The 21782-nt window shown below is 43.5% G+C and overlaps 1 protein-coding gene across 1 annotated transcript in view; it reads left to right on the forward strand.

Moving 5' to 3' along the window:
- LOC139371644 (insulin-like growth factor 1a receptor) overlaps nt 1–21782 on the forward strand; it is a 115006-nt gene that overhangs the window by 4891 nt on the left and 88333 nt on the right. The window contains exon 2 of the mRNA XM_071111949.1: nt 8681–9244. Coding sequence (XP_070968050.1) covers nt 8681–9244 — 564 coding nt within the window. The remainder of the gene's footprint in view (nt 1–8680; nt 9245–21782) is intronic.

Below are 21782 nucleotides of genomic sequence, written 5' to 3' on the forward strand. Positions count from 1 at the left end.
AAGGTCCTTTCCTGTTTCAGCATAACAATTCCCCCTTACACAAAGCGAGGTTCATACAGAAATGGTTTGTTATGTTTGGTGTAGAAGAACTTGACTGGCCTGTACAGAGCCCTGACCTCAACCTCATCTAACACCTTTGAGATGAATAGGAAAGCTAACTGCGAGCCAGGCCTAATCGCCCAACATCAGTGCCCAACTTCACTAATGCTCTTGTGGCTGAATGGAAGCAAGTCCCCGTAGAAATATTCCAACATCTAATGGAAAGCGTTTCCAGAAGAGTGGAGGCTGTTATAGCAGCAAAGGGGGGACCATCTCTTTATTAATGCCCATGAATTTGGAATGAGATGTTCGATGAGCAGGTGTTCACATACTTTTGGTCATGTAGTGTACATGAGAATGATATTGCTCAGAAGTTTAAAAAAATCAGCTAAATTTAATCAAGGACTATATTTTATGTATAGAATTTACAATTATTCTGGGCATTGCAAATGAATGGTCATGCTCCATTAGGGCTTGTATACTTTTTACCCTGTGCATTTTAATAATCTGTCCCTGCTAATAAAATGTAATTAAGCGCCCTTTTAACTCCCACCACAGTAAACTTTCCATGCCATTGCTTCCAAGTATACAGCAAACAAGGCTCAATGATACATCGAGAGAGAGGGAGAGAGAGGGAGAGAGAGGGAGAGAGGGAGAGAGAGAGAGAGAGAGAAAGGGTGAGAGAGAGAGAGAGAAGAGAGAGAGAGGAGAAAGTTGGTGTTTGGAAATAGAATGTGCAAAAATACACCCGCTAGCTAGGGAAACAGACATGGTTTTGTTGATTGGAAGAGTGGAGAGTTTGTGAACTGTTTTATTGGTCTTTGCTGTTCACACGGGCGGTCTCTGGACAGCCTGGCCTGGCAGCAGACACATGCTCCTATCGAACCCCAGCCCCAGCCACACTTTGACACACACTATTTGAGGTACTCCTTTTGGCGAGCATGACTCATAACTTTACTCCACTAACCGCTTGTTGGAGCTCAAGTAAAGGTTTGTGTGGGATTCAGGGCTAAAATTACAATTCAGAATAATGATGCTATTCTCACCTGTAGGGACTATTGGACTTAAATGAAGACAGATCTCACTGTGTGTGTATTGTTAGACTCAGCATCCACTGTTTGTTCATGTCCTGTGACTCCTGTCCCTTGTTTAACACAGACTCCCTGGCATTGCTAATGCATAGTTACGACTGGATCCATTCTTCCTGGAAAGCAGAATGGCAGTAGCTGTCACCAAGGTTACACAGAAAGGGGGGATGTGTAGATGTTTCTCTGCATTTAACATCCAAGTTCCCTCTCTGTCTTAGGTTGAGGGGTACAGAGGACTGCGGTGCTGTGGCCTTTGTGACTGCGACTGGGACTAGTGACTCAGACATTAATTAGTTTTATGTGTATATTGATGTGTATTGATGTGTATACAGGGCTCATCTGTAAAAAAAAGACTGGTCTCAGCATGACTCCTGGTCAAAATAAAGGTTAAATAAAAAATGAAATGCACCCTCTCTCTCTCATGGGTGAGGCAGTAAGACTCCTCGGTCTCTCGCTCTGTGCCTCTCCCCACCCCCTAGCCCTGGATGCGCTAAGGGGGCAGTGATGCCGGCATATCGTTCCTCACCCCCATGAGGGAGTCAGTGCAGTGGGCATGCCTGTGTGTGTGTGTGCCTTGTGCGCTGTTCTGCTCTCGCACTGCAGTACAGCGCAGCGTGGCAGGCAGCCTGTCTCACTGGCATGCCCCTGTGCAGGCAGGGATGGGAAAGTGTGTCACTGTGCTAGTTTGTGAGAGTGCAGTCAAATGCTGTCCTACGGCTTCTCCAGGCCGCAAGCTGAGGTTTACAATGCTTAATTAAACACTTATTTCAAATTTGCGCATATGCAATCTCTGGCCAGCAGCATACAACATCATGTGCCGTGGCCCGTGGCTTTAATAGCCCGTGGAGTATTGTACAATTTGCAAGATGATTGCAAATATTATCTCTTCTAATAGATTGCACAGACTATATCAGAGGCAGGCTGCAGATCAAGAGACTGGGCAGATGCATATTGAAATGGGGACTTTAATCATTTGCATTATTGTTCTGGGGGGAACCTCCTCTCTTTGGTAATATGCAGCTCTTTGATTTGTAATACTTGATATGATGAAACCATATAAATAAGCTGTAGATGCTGTAAAAGGGGTGGGGATCTAATGTTTAAGCTGTAGCTCAATAGCTCAACTGTTAATCTAAACTATACGTGGTATTGGGACTGATTGTGCAAACCTATTAAATGTCACTCTAAACTATATTTAAAAGACTGCAGGTATGTGTGTGTTTACCCGTTCTCTGCCATGCTGCGATGGAACCGAGGAGAGGGTTTGGAGTGCATGTGTAGGGGGTGACAGTGTTGTGTTACCAGTTTGGGTCTGATGTCTGAGCCTTTTGAAGTGAAGACCATGCAGGGGAAGTGGCCCACCAGACCACTAGTCAGATGACTTCCAGCATGTGGGGGATTAAGTGAAGTTGAGGTGGCAGATGTGAGGTACTGGGATGGAGGGAGAGACCAGGTCCACTGCCTTTGCACTGCCCATCAGATGCTCACATTTGTCTGCATATCTGAGCACATTTTCTTGGGAGAGTATCATGTGTTCTGATGAACATGAATTTGTGGGTGATTCAATTCAATAAAGTCCAGCCCCAGAGCTTGTCTCCATCAGATTACTCCCCATAACAACCTTGCTGGGGATTACAGTGTGAAGACCTGAAAAATATACAGTTGTTCGCTTTCCGAGAATGGTCTCATACTAGACTGTTAAATGGTTTCAGTAACCTTTGATAAAGAACTCAACATACTGATCTGTCCCATAGGGACAGCTTAACCTGTCAGTCAAAGTTCAATTAAAGCAAAATGTGCATTTTTTAGTCTGTTAAAAGATCACGGCTGATATATTGTAATAGTCAAGTTGTTTACTACCCTTGGATTTTTACAGGCTAAAAATGCACTGGCTCTTTTACGGAGTCACGTGTTTGTGTGTGTGGGCATGCTTGCGCGTGTGTGTAGGACTGTGTGTGGGATGACATTTATATGGAAGGTCAGGGCAAGGTTATCAATCATGAACATGAGCCGCTGGATCCCATTACGCGCTGGAGATATGTGTGTTTACTCAGCAGTGTGAACAGGGACAGGGAGAAGCACATTATTCTATGTGTGCTTATCCCATTGTGAGGACAGTGGTTACTGCTAGATACAGCCGTTACACAACAATAGGAAATGACTGCTGTCAGGGCTGGAATTGTATTAATTCCCCCATAATGTCTGTTTAAATTAATTCTTATGCAAGTATGAAGACAAATCATATTTTGTGCAAATGGACCAGGCTTGTCAGGATGCACAGATCTGAAAGTCTACGCCCCTTCGTTGATTGGTCAATTGTAGGGATTATTCAGTGAAGTCTTAGTTGTCATTCAGCTCATTTTTATGCACATTTTTTAAAATGAGAAATACTGTAAAATTGCGCGACTAAGATGTACTCAGCAAAAACGTCTATATTAATGACAGAGTTATCTTAGATTCAGACTTTTTTGAGGAAGTGTATACTGGCTATGGCGTCTCAAAATGGACAAACAGTACTATTGCTGCTTTTCTCTTGTTTTTCAAGTGAAGGTCTTTTAAGGGAGTATGTAAGCACACTCATTCGGTTCACCTAGCTGAGTTCGGCTAGGCGCCAACCGAACTGAAGCATGCTGACATCTTTAACAAGGTAGTGAGAAAGCAGTGAGGTGGGATTCGTTATTTCTTTCTTACCTTCTTAATTTCCATCTTTTCTCTCTCCCTCTCTCTGTTGGTTTCAGAACAGAGATGTCGCGACATGTTCAGGTGTAGGAGTGTCACAGGTTTAGTTGTAGTATTAGACAATCTGTTCATCATTTCAGGGAGCGTGGTCTCTTTGGTAATTGTCACTATAGCTTCCAAAAATACTTGTAATTCATTTCACCTTCTCCTTTTATCGCTGACGGGTTCACACCGATAGTAAGGCCTCAGATAGACTTGTCTGGCAGAATCCCTATCTCCTCCGTTGCCACAATATCCCCCACTGCCCCTCCTCTTGTCTCTTCCCCACCAGACTCCCACTGATTGTATTAATGCCTCCAACAGGAAGTGAGGCCTAGAGTTTCTCTTTACTAACAAACAAATTAGTCTTTGTGTTTGAGTTGCTCTACCCCTCCCCCCCTGGCTGTTCAAGGAGCAGAGGAAAAATTCTCAATGAAACAAAGAGGACATGCAGCTCGATGGCTCACAAGTGGAGCCCCAGGGCATTTGTGTCGATAGGAGAAAGCAAATGCTATTTTCTACCCAAGTAATCATTTGCGTTCTAAATTTAGAAAAGTGCATCACACTGACAGGAGCAAATAAAGGCAATTCATCCCGATAAACAATGTGCTCACTGTTTTTGGCAGAGGAGAGTGAAGATTTTTTTTTTAATTACTGAAGTGGAATCTCATTTAGGATACTTCTAGATTTAAAAAAAGTAAATGTTTGGCCTAGAATGGGTTCTATGGATGTCATTAATATGAATGTATAGATGCTATATTTTGTCTTCCATTCAATTCAAATCTAAGTATCAGTAGATAAAATGATAACTGGGAGCTTTTGTTATGGTCATTGTTGTGAGGTTAGATTACAGCTTTGTGGAAATTAGCAGAAACCTTTAGAGGTCGACCGATTAATCAGAATGGACGATTAATTAGGGCCGTTTCCATAACAATCGGTAATCGGCATTTTTGGACACCGATCATGGCCGATTACATTGCACCCCACGAGGAGACTGCGTGGCAGGCTGATTACCTGTTATGTGAGTGCAGCAAGGAGCCAAGGTAAGGTGCTAGCTAGCATTAAACGTATCTTGTAAAAAACAATCAATCTTAACATAATCACTAGTTAACTACACATGGTTGATGATATTACTAGTTTATGTAGCTTGTCCTGCGTTGCATATAATCGATATAGTGCCTGTTAATTTATCATTGAATCACAGCCTACTTCGCCAAACGGGTGATTTAACAAGCGCATTCGTGAAAAAAGCACTGTCGTTGCACCAATGTGTACCTAACCTTAAACATCCACGCCTTTATTAAAATTAATACACAAGCATATATTTTTTAACCTGCATATTTAGTTAATATTGCCTGCTAACATGAATTTCTTTCAACTAGGGAAATTGTGTCAATTGCGTTCTGTGCAACAGAGTCAGGGTATATGCAGCAGTTTGGGCCGCCTGGCTCGTTGCGAACTGTGTGAAGACTATTTCTTCCTAACAAAGACAACCAACTTTGCCAAACGGGGGATGATTTAACAAAAGCGCATTTGCGAAAAAAGCACAATCGTTGCACGAATGTACCTAACCATAAACACCTTTCTTAAAATCAATACACAGAAGTATATATTTTTAAACCTGCATATTTATTTATTTATTTTTTATTTTATTTTATTTTTAATTTTACCCCTTTTTCTCCCCAATTTCGTGGTATCCAATTGTTGTAGTAGCTACTATCTTGTCTCATCGCTACAACTCCCGTACGGGCTCGGGAGAGACGAAGGTTGAAAGTCATGCGTCCTCCGATACACAACCAACCAAGCCGCTGCTTCTTCTTTAACACAGCGCACATCCAACCCGGAAGCCAGCCGCACCAATGCGCCGGAGGAAACACCGTGCACCTGGCCACCTTGGCTAGCGTACACTGCGCCCAGCCCACCACAGGAGTCGCTGGTGCGTGATGAGACAAGGACACCCCTACCGACCAAGCCCTCCCTATCCCGGTCGCGGCCGGTTACGACAGAGCCTGGGCGCGAACCCAGGACTCTGATGGCACAGCTGGCGCTGCAGTACAGCGCCCTTAACCACTGCGCCACCCGGGAGGCCTTAAACCTGCATATTTAGTTAAAAGAAATGCATGTTAGCAGGCAATATTAAACTAGGGAAATTGTGTCACTTCTCTTGCGTTCATTGCACGCAGAGTCAGGGTATATGCAACAGTTTTGGCCGCCTGGCTCATTGCAAACAAATTTGCCAGTATTTTACGTAATTATGACATAACATTGAAGCTTGTGCAATGTAACAGCAATATTTAGACTTATGGATGCCACCCATTAGATAAAATACAGAACGTTTCCGTATTTCACTGATAGAATAAACATTTTGTTTTCAAAATGATAGTTTCCGAATTTGAGCATATTAATGACCTACGGCTCGTATTTCTGTGTGTTATTATATTATAACTTAGTCTATGATTTGATAGAGCAGTCTGAGTGAGCGGTGGTAGGCAGCAGCAGGCTCGTAAGCAATCATTCAAACAGCACTTTACTGCGTTTGCCAGTAGCTCTTCGCAATGCTTCAAGCATTGCGCTGTTTATGACTTCCAGCCTATCAACTCCTGAGATTAGGCTGGCAATACTAAAGTACCTATTAGAACATCCAATAGTCAAAGGTATATGAAATACAAATGGCATAGAGAGAAATAGTCCTATAATAACTACCACCTAAAACTTCTTACCTGGGAGTATTGAAGACTCATGTTAAAAGGAACCACCAGCTTTCATATGTTCTCATGTTCTGAGCAAGGAACTTAAACGATAGCTTTCTTACATGGCACATATTGCACTTTTACTTTCTCCAACACTTTGTTTTTGCATTATTTAAACCAAATTGAACATGTTTCATTATTTATTTGAGACTAAATTGATTTTATTGATATATTATATTAAGTTAAAATAAACGTGTTCATTGTTCATTCAGTATTGTTGTAATTGTCATTATTACAAATATATATATAAAAATATGCCGAATTAATCGGTATCAGTATCGGCGTTGAAAAATCATAATCGGTCAACCTCTAGAAATCATAGCATCAGGTAAATGGTGTGTTGACATGGATCAGGGCCGGGCGGTTTGAAGCACGACTGTTGGTCTCGCTGCACAGGCCCTGTGACGCTCACTGAGAGGGTGTCCTAAGCCTCTGGAAGAACAGAACAGGTTCAGCCAAAGGAGCTCATATGACAAGACATTTCTTCAACGGATCGTTTCACCTTCCAAGTAGCATTTAAAACCTCTTGGCTACCTGTCGGGTTTTCTATGTTTTTTTGGTGTGGTGTTTTCTCTATGTTTGTTTTGTGTTTATCACACTGTACTGTCTTGACCAGTACCTGCCTTGACATATAGACAGGGACAGGGAGTTGGTAAGGAGCGTAACAGGTCTCTCTCCCACTATGAGATTGCGTATGTTGATACTGTTTGTTTGGGTTTGTCTTTGAACTACAGTCCTGAGAATCTCATAAATTTTATATGTTTTGTCATGGCTACAATTGCAGCTCTGCTCCCCTGGTGTAAATGGACTGTTAGAATCATTATTGTCGTCATTATATATCAATTGACCCAGAGGAGATGGTTTACTCCAAGTGTTACAGTGAAAGGATTGTCTTGGATTTATAGGGTGACAGGCGACAGGCATTACAGGTGTGATGTTTTGTTTACATTTGGGCAGTATATTCAGTGTCCTACATGAAGCACTTATATAAACAACGGCTGGGTTTTATATGGTCTGTTATCGTAGCTGTCTTTCAGTGATGATATCCTATTAGCTATTAGCTATACGTATCCATTCCTGATTGGTGTAATTGACAGACACAATTGAAAGCAGAGATGATTGATAATAGATGTGTGTGTGTGTGTGTGTGTGTGTGTGTGTGTGTGTGTGTGTGTGTGTGTGTGTGTGTGTGTGTGTGTGTGTGTGTGTGTGTGTGTGTGTGTGTGTGTGTGTGTGTGTGTGTGTGTGTGTGTGTGTGTGTGTGTGTGTGTGTAACAGAGAGAGAGACAGAGGAGGCTTCAGGGACTGTGGCTTTGTGTGTTGTTTTCTGTGTGTTGAGCTGGGAGGGATGGGATGTTTTTAAACCGAGGTGTTATCCAGGTAAAGGAGCGGAACCTAGGATTCCAGGCCGTAATAAGATATATGTCAAGAGAGTGTCTCAAAATATTGACCCTTGTCTTTGAGAGAGAACTTCCTAAGTCTGCTCAGTATGAGGAGCACACTCACCTCAGATGACCCTGACTGTTTGTCTCTCATTTGTCTCAAAAAGAATGCCTCTGCCACAGACCTTGTTGTCATGTTGGACCATTATTACAGACCAATAGTTACAACCATGAAACAAAAGCAACAATAAGCTTTTGTACATGAAGAGAACAAAGCATGGCCTAAATAGTATAACATAACACAAGAAGTCCTGTTCTAAGTCCTGTTGTACTATCAAGTCCATATATTTTCAGAAATTATCTCAAGAAGATTAGATTCAGCCCTTTTAATGGGTGTTGTGCTTGTTATTTTGGTGCTCTCATTTGTTTCTTACAATTTCTGGGACTGGCTGGCAGTACGCCTTTAAGCCAGGTCACCCCCTGAAAAGAAACATTGACTTGAAATTAGATTTGCATGGTAGACATGGTAAACAGATGAATACAATGAATAGGTATGCAGACAAATAAATGCATATATAATATAATTAAAGGTTACGTTTTATTTAGGCACATTGAATAAGGGACACAAATACTGTTTTTTTAAAATGATTAACTATGATGTGTAATAATGTGTGATTTTTCTTTCCCTTTCTCCCTCCTCCAGTCTGTGGTCTAAGTATCGACATCCGTAATGACATCAGTGAGTTCAAGAGTCTGGAGAACTGCACGGTGGTGGAGGGCTACCTGCAGATCCTCCTCATCGGAGAAAAGACAAACAACCTCAACCAGGAGCTCTTTCGCTCCCTCAGCTTCCCCAAGCTGACCGTCATCACTGACTACCTGCTCCTGTTCCGCGTGTCCGGCCTGGACAGCCTCAGCACGCTCTTCCCCAACCTCAACGTCATCCGCGGACGCAACCTCTTCTACAACTACGCCCTGGTGATCTTCGAGATGACCAGTCTGAAGGACATTGGCCTGTACAACCTGAGGAACATCACGCGAGGGGCCATCCGGATCGAGAAGAACCCTGAGCTCTGCTACCTGGACTCTGTGGACTGGTCTCTCATCATGGACGCAGAGTTCAACAACTTCATCGCGGGGAACAAGCAGTCCAAGGAGTGTGGTGACGTGTGTCCAGGCATCATGGAGGACAACGCTCAGTGCATCAAGACCAGCTTTAACGGCAACTTTAACTCTCGCTGCTGGACATCCAACCACTGCCAGAAAGGTAAGGAGCGCTGAACTTTTCTCTTCACAGTCTGGGCAGCAGAGACCCAGTCACATCAGCACAGAGGACAGCCTGTCCACAGAGCTCCCGTTTACTTGTTTTTTTGTTGTTTACTCCTGCAGAATTCTGTATTTGTTTGTGTTGGTTTTTTAAGGTTTTAAGCAGAGGTGGGACCAAGTCACTATTATTCAAGTCACAAGCAAGTCTCAATTCGCAAGGTCTGAGTATCAAGTCGAGTCCCAAGAAAAACAGTCAACAAAGTCAATAAAAATTAAATCTATACATGCAATGACAAATCTTTGTCTATTTATTGAGGCTACCAGACACACATTTTCATTATTTTGTCTACAACACATTTTGATTATGTAATAATTCATTTTAACAAAAATTCCAAATGCAATCTTCATAAGTAAATGATACATTTCAAGCGATTTTGATGTACCGAAAGACCAGTAGGCCTATGCTAGTCGTTGTTGCATTGCTGGTGAGCTTGCAAAGTAAACGGTTATTAACAACCAATTCTTGGACCTGCATATTTATTTATGGCAATTATTTTTCCTACAATTTGACTTTTGCACTGCAGCCGATCGAAAATCAACAATCTGTTCGCTAGCACCTGCCCTGTGTTGATTGACAGTTTGCTGATCCAATCAGAGCCATTCTAGCCATTCTATTGCACGTTTCTTTTACAAGTACGATGCTGCGGCTACTGTCTCTGGCTGCATAGAGAGTAATCCACAGAAACTCTGTGCCACATAATTGGTGACAATACGTTACAAAACCTGTCATGTGACTCGAGTCCCCACCTCTGGTTTTAAGGTAGATTGTTTCTCAAATAACTGGGGTATTTGGCAGTGTTTGTCTATCCAACTTGTGATGCAACCATTTGCAGAGGTGTTTTTGATCAAGGTAGCTAGGTGGGTTCCAGTCTCGCAAACATTCTCAAAATGTGAATTCCCCAGTGAACAAATCCCATGAATCCATGTTGTTTTTCTTTCATATTTGTCAGGGAGCAGGATTGTCCCCCGCCCAGTAAAAACATTTCCTGTCTGTTTGTTATGGAGGTCTTTTCTTTAGATCAACCTATTTGCTGACAGAACTAAGGATGTGTGCATAATACATTTTCTGGTATTAAATACATTCTCAGTTGAGGTTACTGTTGCTCTGCCAAAAAGTGAGGCAGTGAGTCTTCATGTCTGGACCATATCAGGTCAATATTTACTAAATCTTATCTGGTGTGATTAATGAGTTATGACACAATACTCTACGGCATAAGTATTTAAAGTCTATGAAGAAGGAAGGATATGGTTTTCTTGTAGCCTCTTTATAGTTATATTTTTAAAGGACCAATGCAGCCATTTTTACCTCAATATCAAGTCATTTCTGGGTAACAATGAAGTACCATACTGTGACTGTTTTCAGTCAAAATGGTAAAAAATAAGCAAAAATATATTATTCGCAAGAGCAATTTCTCAAGCAATAATTTTGCTAGGACTGTCTGGGAGTGGTCTGAGTGGGGAGGGAAAAACAGAGAACTAGCTGTTATTGGCAGAGAGGTTTGGAACTCTCTTTCTTATCGGTCTATTAACTAATTTACTGCCCGATGACATACTCCATCCCTCAAAATCTGGCTGAAAATTCAAAGGTATTTTCATACAGCTCTATAATGGGCATTATCATATTTTCACAATTTCACAGTATTATTCCAACCTCATAGTGTGGAAATATATATAAAAAACCAAATATTCATGTTTTTGTCTACACTGGGACTTTAATTGTATACATGTCTATTACTCACAGATATAGAATGAGAATTAAACTGTCAATCAGCAGTTGAAACCATAACAAAGCGTTCTCCCCACCCCTGTTTCTGTACAAAGCTGAGGGATGGGGCTGGAGAAATGTAACCCCTCTGAAATTCATAGACAGAGCTAATATAAAAATGATAGTTTAAACCATGTTTTGAGGCAATATAGTGTTTGTTTACATTTACTTTGTTTACAAACATTGGAATGAAAGTTTATATTCCGGGTTCTGATGGGGTACGACAGATGAACTAAGCTCATGAGCATTTCCATGTTATATTTTTCAAGAATCAATTGGTACATTTAATTAATTAAAAAGTCCAAAAATGAATGAAGCAACCTCAATAAAATTCATGTCAACAATTGACTTATTTAGGACTGGAAGTTAAGGGCAAGGGATAGTGGGAAAAGTTGTTTTGGTCTTGTTGTTTAGTTGTCTTCCTTAGGCATTGTGGTTGAAGTTGTTGTTGTGGATGTGTGGCTGACAGAGTGACATCAGTGCCACGGTATTGACCAACCAGGCTCCCACCGTAGTGTATTTGTCTGTTTTGTCTAGACGATTACACACTGCAGAGCTTGAGTTGGAATGGCCGCCTGTTTAAAACCTCAAGTGTCTCACTGTGTGGACAGTTTTTCACTGGTCCAAATCAAAGGAATTCAGATGCATATTTACCCTGCGAAGGAGATTACTGTAGGTCGACCTTGACTTCAAGGAGCTTTGGGGGAAAACACTTCTCCTAGCCTCCTACTTGCCTGTCTGCTCCCCTTTCCTCTCAACATGAAATAATAATGGGAAAATGTCCTCCCAGCCATGGCCTTTTGAAGACCTGTTTACAGCTCCCATGGATAACTGGTACTTCTAAACATCTTCCCTTCAGACCCAGAAAACAAATAGAGGAAATCAACCTCTAAATAGTGACTACATTAGTGGCCATTTATGTTTCAAGGAATGGACTTTATTGTTGCGATATTTGTTCTTTGGATTCTTTGAATTAATGAGGCTGTTTAAAGTATTTGTTGTAAGGGTCTCTGGTGTATCTAACTGTATGTTGCAGTATAGACAGTCTGGACTGGCTTAAGTGACCTGTGTGGAATTAACTTCATTGATGTACAAAGATTTGCTTGTAATTTATCTGATGTTGTTTGGAACCAATGTTAAGGGTCAACATTTTTGTTTTTCCTAAGATTTGTTATGGTAAGGAGACAAAGGGCGTTTTTGATTTGCTCCCGCAGATCCATTCTCCCACCTTAAAGCCTAGCAGATGTCAGGGTAAATACCCTGAGACTTGAGGTTTCAACTCTGCAAATAAAGACTAACAGAGATTGTGATATCAGGATAAAATGGCTCATTTAGAGGGTGTGTGATTGTGGCTTAGTGGTAGTACAGCTAGATTTGTAGGCTCAGTTCTCACCCATACAATGTTCAAGGCTCTGAGTCTAGCAGAGATGAGACTTTCTCTGGCCCTCACTGAAGGGCAGATACTCCACTTGTCTCCACCCCTCTGCATAATTGCCTTGTTTTTCTCCAGTACAGATGTTTCTTCAAGGGCATGCTGTGCAGCGGTTTCCTAGTCAATCCGGACCAATCCTCTACTCTGAATGCATCTCTTTAATTACAGTACATGACTAGGAGATGCTGTTTGCTAGTAGGACTACTTTAGCCTCTGGGGAAGTTTCTTTGGAGAGCTATTGTTTGTTAGGTCAAACAGGCATTACTCTATACTTGCCTGCTTGTATGAACTCGCTGTGTACAGTTTTAAGCAACACCAATCTACTAAATGTTTAATTAGAAAGGAACAGATTGCCTCAGAAATGGATATGAAAATGGCAACACATGACATTCGAGGTTAATTCCTGGCTCTATGTTCCTGTCTGGCTGGGCGTGGGTAGGGTAGGATAGTGTTACCTGGCTGATATTAGGCTCTTTGTCTGGAAAGAGGCAGACCCGGGCCATGGAGATTTAAGGGGGTAGTGGGTTCTCTTTAGTAGCGGGCCATGGCATGTGGAGAGGCGCTAACGGATGGCTTATGTGAGAAGGGGGTCCGAGGGGAAAATGTCACAGAAATGTCAAGTGTACAAGCACAACGGCAGGCTCTCACTAACACCCCAGAGGAGGCACAGCCCAGCTCCCTCCTCCTCATCTGCTACCCCTTTCCCGCTTTCCTTCCCTCCCTCAAGTCTTTTTTTATTGCACTTCTTCATAGTTTGACTAGTTTTTCCCCCTCTCTCTTCTGCCAGCTTTATCAGAGGCTGTTAAAAGCTTTAGCTGTGAGATATCTCCTGACTGTTTACACACTGTGCTCATTCTCTCAACACTCCAGCCGCCAGTTGAGTTGTTTGGCTGGCCGTGGCCCCTGTGACATTGCGTGTTGTTGGCGTGTGATTTTGGGTCTTGTGACCTGCTCTCTGGCCTGCTTCGAATGTGGCCCTCTGGTCACTCTGTTCCAGACGGGTATGTCTTCCTCCCCCAGAGGAGAAGTGAGCAAAGCCAGCCAACGGGAGAGAGAGAGGCTGGTTGATAAGCAACAACCAGGCTGTCCTGACCAACCCTGTTCTGTTAGTGCAGATCACACCACCATACAGCTCGTCTGACCTCAAATAGCTAACATTTCCCATTAATGTGTTTAAATATTTACTTACAATACGCTCAGCTTGAATGACACTCTGGAGTCTGGTTTCTTAACCACACTGCCCTTTACTTACATTCCCCAGATAACACCCTGTTGGCTTGTATCTTTTACTTTGCTTCAAGTGTACAACTTGATATCACACTGCTCTGAGGGCTCTGCCCTGAACTATGTTCATGGTTTAGAGCAGGGGGAGCAGATTTGGAGGAAGCCATTGTGATGAAAGCTTTTAAATTAAATGTTTAGTTTGTGAGATTCGATACATTAAATCTACAGCAGAGCTAGAGTGCGTACTGGACAGGAATGGGAAAAGGGACTGTCGCTTTAAGGGAGTATATAAGGTAGAAATTCCTGCTGGCTTAGTCATTGCAGCTTTGAGAGGATAAAGATGGGAAACACACAGAACTCCCTGTATGTACAGAGGCCATGTGGTATGGTAGAGAAATAATGTTTGTGAAAAACCAAGAGATCACTGAATGGAAGATGATGATGTGGGTGGTAGAGACAGGCGCTGGGAATGTGTGTGTGTGCGTGAGGCGTTAGGTGGGCTATGTCATATGATCGGTTGTCTTGTTTTTGTTTAACCAACGTAATCCCAGACACTTGCCTCGACATGCAGGGAAGGCTTAACATTTTTAAAGGCTTCTCTCAGGCTTATCAAAGGGCCGTGGTGAGGGACAGGAAGGACTCCAGTTCCAGCAGTCTGGCCTTTTCTCCAAGAGCCCGGTACTTTCCTGGGGGGTATGGTAGTGCTGCTGGTGACTCACTTCCTGGATCCATCTCCCTGTGCCAGGCATGCCTGCCCAGCTCTGCCCAGGCAGTGTTCCACTGTGAAGACAGAGCCATGCCACTCTGTTTATCAGCCTCACATATCGTGCCATCCCTCCCTTTCGCTACTCCCTCCTCCCCCACAGTAAAGATGGCATAATCAGATCCCTCATCTTCTCCTCCACTCTCCTCAGCCCTGCAGCGCTCTCAATGGGTCACTACAACTCCTATTGAGAGGGAAAAAGCCATGGGAAACTGGACTTGCACAACACTAGCTAGCTAGCATAACCACAGTGTTTATTTATTATTTCTTTTTTTATTATTATTTTCTCAGAGGACTAGGGAATATTGATTCCTTGTGTTGCTACTCTATGGTGCCATTGATTGAAATGACATTAGAGATGGATGACAAGCCCTTTCATGGTAGGCCTGTGTGCAACCCCATCCCTATCTTTGTGCTTTCAGACTGTGATGTATTTTAAAGAGTGGTCGGTGGACAGAGGCCTTCCATGAACAGACTTTTTGTATAGTGCTTAATAAGCTTTAATACCTATGCAGGTACAAGAACAAATAATTGTTGTCCTATAGTTTTTTGTGTGTCTGTGTGTGTATGTGAGTACATTCCATGCAGTTCTTCTCCCCTCTCTCTCCTCTCCTGGCCTATGACACATTTTCACCCATTAGGTGACGTTCATAAATGTAATTCTTGAGAAATGTGAGCAGGAGATCTTAATATGTTTAGCTGTTATAGAGATGCTCTTCAGTCGGCCCCAATAATCAGAGGGGATAAAATGGGTTGGTTACAAATAGTTTTTCTGTTCAATTGGTTTTGTAGGTTTCCTTTGGACAGTATGATTGGTCAGACAGTTTGTTTCTAGTTTTCCCCTAAAGCAAATGTTTAATATATTATCTGCATCAGTGCGTTGCTAGTTTGTAGTGCAATGCATGGCAAGCCACTTACATGCTTGCTTGTGTCAACAACACATATACTACTATGCAAAGCATTTTAAATAGTAATGTCTTTCAAATAGTACATTTGTTTTGGTTATCTGTTGTGTATTTGTAAAATTTGAATACCCGTTATGAAAATACTGTCATCAATGCCTCTTTATAATGATTTAAAAGGCTGGACTGTGTAGCAATGCTGCCACTCCACAGAGACGGATAGAGACACACGCAAATGTGAGCGCTCGCACACACACACACACACACACACACACACACACACACACACACACACACACACACACACACACACACACACACACACACACACACACACACACACACACACACACACACACACACACACACACACACACACACACACACACACACATACACACACATAGGCATTCCATGCCCTCACATTTGCCTTTATCCGCGCCGAGTGTGCCTATTGTGTGTGCGTGTGTGTATGCGTGTGTGTGTGTGTGTGTTTGTGCGTGTCTGTGTGTGTGTGTGTGTGTGCATGCACGTGGTGACTGGTGCCGGTGTGTGCGAGCCACTCATTGCCTGTGCTGATGGGCTGCTTGCTGCCTTCTGGCCGCTCTGTGCGGAAGCTGTGACTCATCCGGCACTCTTAACACTCATTCATAAATCTGTGTGAATACTATAACTTCCTCTCTCAGCGCCGTGGGGCCACCGCTCTGTGATAGATTCCACTCAGTCCCAGTGTAATGGCAGGAAGGACGAGGCCTATCTCCTCTCCGCCTGTTAGCACTGCTACTCGCTAGCTGCTCCCCACTGAGGTGAGAGGAGTAGCCGCTCTGCTCTGCTCCACGCTGCTTGGGCTGCCTGCCTGAGCTCTGTGCCCGCTGCAGCCACTGCTCACTACTGGGCAGGCTTGGCATTGCCAGGGGGGATAATGCGCCATGCCCGCAAGTAAGCTCTCAGAGCACAAGTTAATTCCACAACGGGGGAAAAAAATCTCCTGCCGACAAATCTCTCCTGCAGAAGTGAGGACGTGTGCGGTATTGGTGGATGTATTTGACACACCGCAGAGGAAGAATATTGTTCTGCCATGGGTGAACAGCTAGTTTCAGGGGCAACGGGATCAGATCCGCTTCTCTGCTGGCGTCTTCTCCTTCTCCCTGTATGGCGTGTGTTTATTTGTATATTTTCTGTTCATGTGTGATGCCCCCTCACATTGAATAAATGTGTACCGCTGAAGTCAGAAGCTTATGACATACACACTGAGGGGAAACTGTGTGGATGTGGCACGTGTGATGACTGAGATGAGGAGGGTGGGTCTTGAGATGCTCAGTGGAGCTACGCGGAGATGCTCAGTTGAGCTACCCAAGTCCCCTTGGGTAGTGAGGAGAGACCAGCTGACCGGTCGAAGAAGGATGCCCCCAGAGATGTCTCAGTTTCAGAACATTGTTTGATCACTGTCTGTCCTTTCTAATGTCTTTTCTAATTTCACATATTATTTTAGCTCGTGTTTTTGTTACTCTTTACAGCTGATATGCGATATGAAAAGGTAATACAAATCACTGCTGCTGATAACAAAGTGTGGCCAATGTCACCATGAGTTCCTATCATGAGGAAATATGGTAAAGGGAATTTGCTAAGCAGTGTAAACATGATGTACATGTTAGGAGTGTGGAGCAATGGAAATCAGATGTCAAGGCTAATGCTCTTTATAGCTTTAGCTGGTCTTTGTCTAGAGAAAAAAGACTTACATTTATGACTGTTCTCTTTTGGAATGAAGTGGGTAGGAACTTCTTTGAAATAACAGAGGTTAGCATAACAACGCGCTTTGTGTTACTTCTTAAGAGCTAAAGAAAAGCCACATGTAGGATTGTGTGTGTGTGTGTGTGTGTGTGTGTGTGTGTGTGTGTGTGTGTGTGTGTGTGTGTGTGTGTGTGTGTGTGTGTGTGTACAGGCTGCAACATGCCAGTCTGTTCTTATGCACTGAGGAGATAAAAGGGTGTCATAAAATTACAAAGGAAATCTTATGGACTTACTCAGCTAATTGAAATGCCTCTGACAACCCCACTTCCCCTTTAACCCTTTACTGAGCTTCTTCAGTCAATGTGAAGAGAGAACAGAGTGCCTTGTTGATATAGACCTCTGAGGTCTAGCTGCTGTCTATCCTAGCGTTGTAAGTCATGTCTGCATTTGTCTTTGATTGAAGAGTGACCTTGACCTCTTCCGGGAGGACAAGGAGGATGCTTCCCCTTCCTCTGTCTCCTGGTCTGTTTGGGTTTAATTACCCAAGCCCTAGAGCTGTTGTCAGGACCCTGGGTAATGTGAACAGGTGTATGGGGTTCCTCTGGTCTGCTGTTGCTGCTGGCCTTCTCCTCTCCTCTCAGCCTGTCCATCTCTCCTGCTCCTGGCAGGACTGCTGCTCCTTGGCCACACCAACTGGCCTTTCACCAGTTGGCGCTCTGTTAGCATCAGGGTGGCCAAAGATGAAATATGGGGTCTTATGGCGCATTTCCACTGAGGATTTACCCCAGTGTTTCACCCAAAAGGCTCAGACTTTTGTCTTTGCTGCTATGTGGGCCAGCACCCGTGTCTCATTGGGCCATGGCTCCGGCAGACCTGTTCCAACTTGGAGCCAAGGCAAGGCCCTGGGTACTTTTCAGCTGGCATTAACATAACAATGGCTAACTGTTAACGTTAAAACCATCTCACAAAGCAACAGTCTTGAATGATGCAAAGCATGTTGATTCTGCTCGCAACAAGTCTTTCGTGTCACTCTCCTGTGTTAACATAATAACACCAGAGCTAACATTACACAAAACACTGGTGTGGGGGTAAGTCTACGCTGCTCCTGTTCAGAGAACTACGGAGGTGTCAAAAGTCCTCACATTGACTAAAGAAGAGTTAGACAATGCTGCAGCCTGTTTCAATATCGTTTCAGTCTGATCTTGTGTGAGAAATGCTCTTTAATCTTGGAGGATCTTATGTTATTTGATATGTCTTCATATCAGTGGTGGATTTAGGTGCCATGCCTTCATTCCTGTCCTCATCCCTGTCCTTATCTGTGCACTGTCCTCATCCCTGTCCTGTCCTCATCCCTGTCCTCTCCTCATCACTACCCTGTCCTAACCCCTGTCCTAATCCCTATCCTGTCCTTATCCCTACCCTGCCCTCATCCCTGCCCTGTCCTAATCCCTGTCCTGTCCTAATCCCTGTCCTGTCCTTATCCCTGTCTGCAGTACTATAGTAAGGTCTGGGAGCTGAGGAGGTTCAGCACAGCTGCTCTCTTGTTTCATCAGCGGACGGACAGCGGGCCGCTACTGTGTTAAATATAGACAGAGCCTCCAGAGCAGCACCAACAGCAGCTCTATCTCAGTCTGGGAGGCGGGGAGTGGAGGGAGAGGCCACATCACCTGGGAGACCTCACTATCCTCATTCATCCAGCCGGCTAATCTAACTCAGGACCCACAGGGCACTCATTTAGTGTTCCTTACTATCATTTTACAGTTGGAGATTTTTTTCATGTTACATTTTCTATATCCTCCAAAACTTCTCCCAAGGTAACCCCTGGCATCATTACAAGTATATTGTGGGAAAACAGCCCTTAAATTACATTATATATATATATTTTTTTGTACCTTTATTTAACTAAGCAAGTTAGTTAAGAACAAATTCTTATTTACAATGATGGCCTACCCCTGCCAAACCCGGACGACGCCGGGCCAATTGTGCACCACCCTATGGGACTCCCAATCACGGTCGGATGTGATGCAGCCTGGATTCAAACCAGGGACTGCAGTGACACCTCTTGCACTGAGATGCAGTGCCTTAGGCCAATCCTCTTGCACTGAGATGCAGTGCCTTAGGCCAATCCTAGAGGAAGTTGCTTATTGGGTATCTGTGCAGATGTCTTACTGAACCGCCCAAACACTGTCTGGCTGGTCTCCCTATCTCATATGTTTGGGTTCTGGCTGATTCCATGTCCCACTCCTCTGTCCTCCCCCTTTCCCCCAGTCCTCTCCTCTGGTGTGGTTGTCTGGCTCCCATAACCAGGCCCAGTGCTGATAGAGCAGAGTAGAGTGGAGCGGTGGGGTGAGGCGCATTAGTCTACCTTTCATCTGCCCGTCCTCTTGTGTCTGATGAGAGCACGTTTGTTGATAAGTGTCTAGCAAGCCTTTGAAGTCCCAGCCTCCGTTACTCTCTCCCCAACCCCCCACCCTCTCCCATTAGTGCATCAATTACTGAGACATGACCAGCCGAGCCAGGCTTGTTTGCACTTGAGTGTGCTTTAAGGTCCACCTCTTTCTGGTCTTCTGAAAAACATGACAGGCGCTAGTCCACAGCGTTCATGTAAACACCTCCGATTCTTATGAATGTTTTATTAGTCCACATTACTTACACTAATTTACTCAAAGCTGCCTCTTGTTGCTAAACAATTTATTTTTAATTATTATTATTTGTAGGTTTTATTTTGATACACTTGCCTGAGTCCTTTGGATATAATTGTAACATTGAGTGGACAAACATATAAATGATTGTTGATACATGAGTTACAGATGTAGGATCATAATTTGACCTGTATTGTCGCAGCAAAATAGTCCTGCAGCAACAGGATCTGAACGTTTATTCCATCATTTTGCTTGATCAGTGGCAAGGCTATTAGCTGGCCAATATTACGCGACATGAAAAGTGTAATACTGTTAATATAACTGTGTGTTAGTGTGGGTTTTCAGTGAATTTATGTAAATTCTCAGCAACAAAAGAGTGATCAAATGAAGATCCTACATCTGTACAATGGTATTTTCTATCATGATATGAGGCATCAGATCTCTGCTGTGTGGTCCATCTCCCACCTCTTCACTGCAGCTAGGAGTTGTTTTCATGTACTGCAGTATGCATTGTTCCTTGGCCAGGCATGTACTAACTTGTTAAAAAGCTTGTTTTTTTACGTTCCACCCCACTTAACTGGGTGATATATGGTTTATCTTGCCGTTTTGCCGTTCAACTGTGTGTGGTAATGATACTGATGTCCCTGTTGAGGAAAGTCCCCGGAATCACAGGCTGGTAGTTTTAGCTGGTACAGTTGTCTAACTGACCTGTCTGTCTTCCAAGCCAAACTACTGCTCTATCTGTCTACCCAACCAAACTACTGCTCTATCTGTCTACCCAACCAAACTACTGCTCTATCTGTCTACCCAACCAAACTACTGCTCTGTCTGTCTACCCAACCAAACTACTGCTCTATCTGTCTACCCAACCAAACTACTGCTCTGTCTGTCTACCCAACCAAACTACTGCTCTATCTGTCTACCCAACCAAACTACTGCTCTATCTGTCTACCCAACCAAACTACTGCTCTATCTGTCTACCCAACCAAACTACTGCTCTATCTGTCTACCCAACCAAACTACTGCTCTATCTGTCTACCCAACCAAACTACTGCTCTATCTGTCTACCCAACCAAACTACTGCTCTATCTGTCTACCCAACCAAACTACTGCTCTATCTGTCTACCCAACCAAACTACGTTTTGGTAATTTAGCAGACACTTTTATCCAGAGTGATTTACAAGTGCCTTGCTCAATGGAACATTGACAGATTTTTCACCTAGTCTGCTCAGGGATTCGAACCAGCAACCTTTCAGTTACTTGCTCAACACTTTTAAGCGTTAGGCTACCTGCCACCTAAACTACTGCTCTATCTGTCCATGTATCTGCTGTTGATACTGGCACTGAGGGTAGTTAAAATGTTTCTGAAGAATTTCCAAAAATGGGGAAAAGATGTGTTACGTAAGGTTGCTTTATACAATTATTTTTTCTGGAACAACATTGTGTTCTCTCTTGCCTGGTGCAGTTCAGAGCTCACAGAAAGTTTGTCTGTTACCAGCTTAAGAGTGGCTGTCTGTGATTAACTTTAGGCCTACATGCTAGATGCGTGTGTTTAGACAAATGCCATTAAAAGTCAAAGCCCAACTCCAGATGTGTGTCCTCTAGACATAGAGCTAGTTGGGGTTGGGAGGCGTGGTGTGATAGGAAGTGTGTGGGTTGTGTGTGTGTGTGTGTGTGTGTGTGTGTGTGTGTGTGTGTGTGTGTGTGTGCAACACAAAGTGGCATTTGTTCAAGGGGATTGCAACGTTGTGTTTCTGATGTTTCTCACTCAGCGTACCCAAGTCAGTCATTCATCTGCACTGTGGAATGCCGTTTCCTTTGGGTCATATTTATACGTGTGGAGTTTCTTTCTCTCTTTCCCTCCATGGCATTTTTCAAATGACTGGCTAATTTTGTTTACATCAGAGTCATCAAGGGAACGTGATTAGTGCCCCCAGCACCGAAGAGCGTCTGCGTTGTGCCACACAAATGGCCAATTGTAGTGGATGTTGATTGTATTAGATTAAGCACTTAGTTGACC

This window comes from Oncorhynchus clarkii, chromosome 2 (assembly GCF_045791955.1).
Source record: "Oncorhynchus clarkii lewisi isolate Uvic-CL-2024 chromosome 2, UVic_Ocla_1.0, whole genome shotgun sequence".
NCBI lineage: Eukaryota > Metazoa > Chordata > Actinopteri > Salmoniformes > Salmonidae > Oncorhynchus > Oncorhynchus clarkii.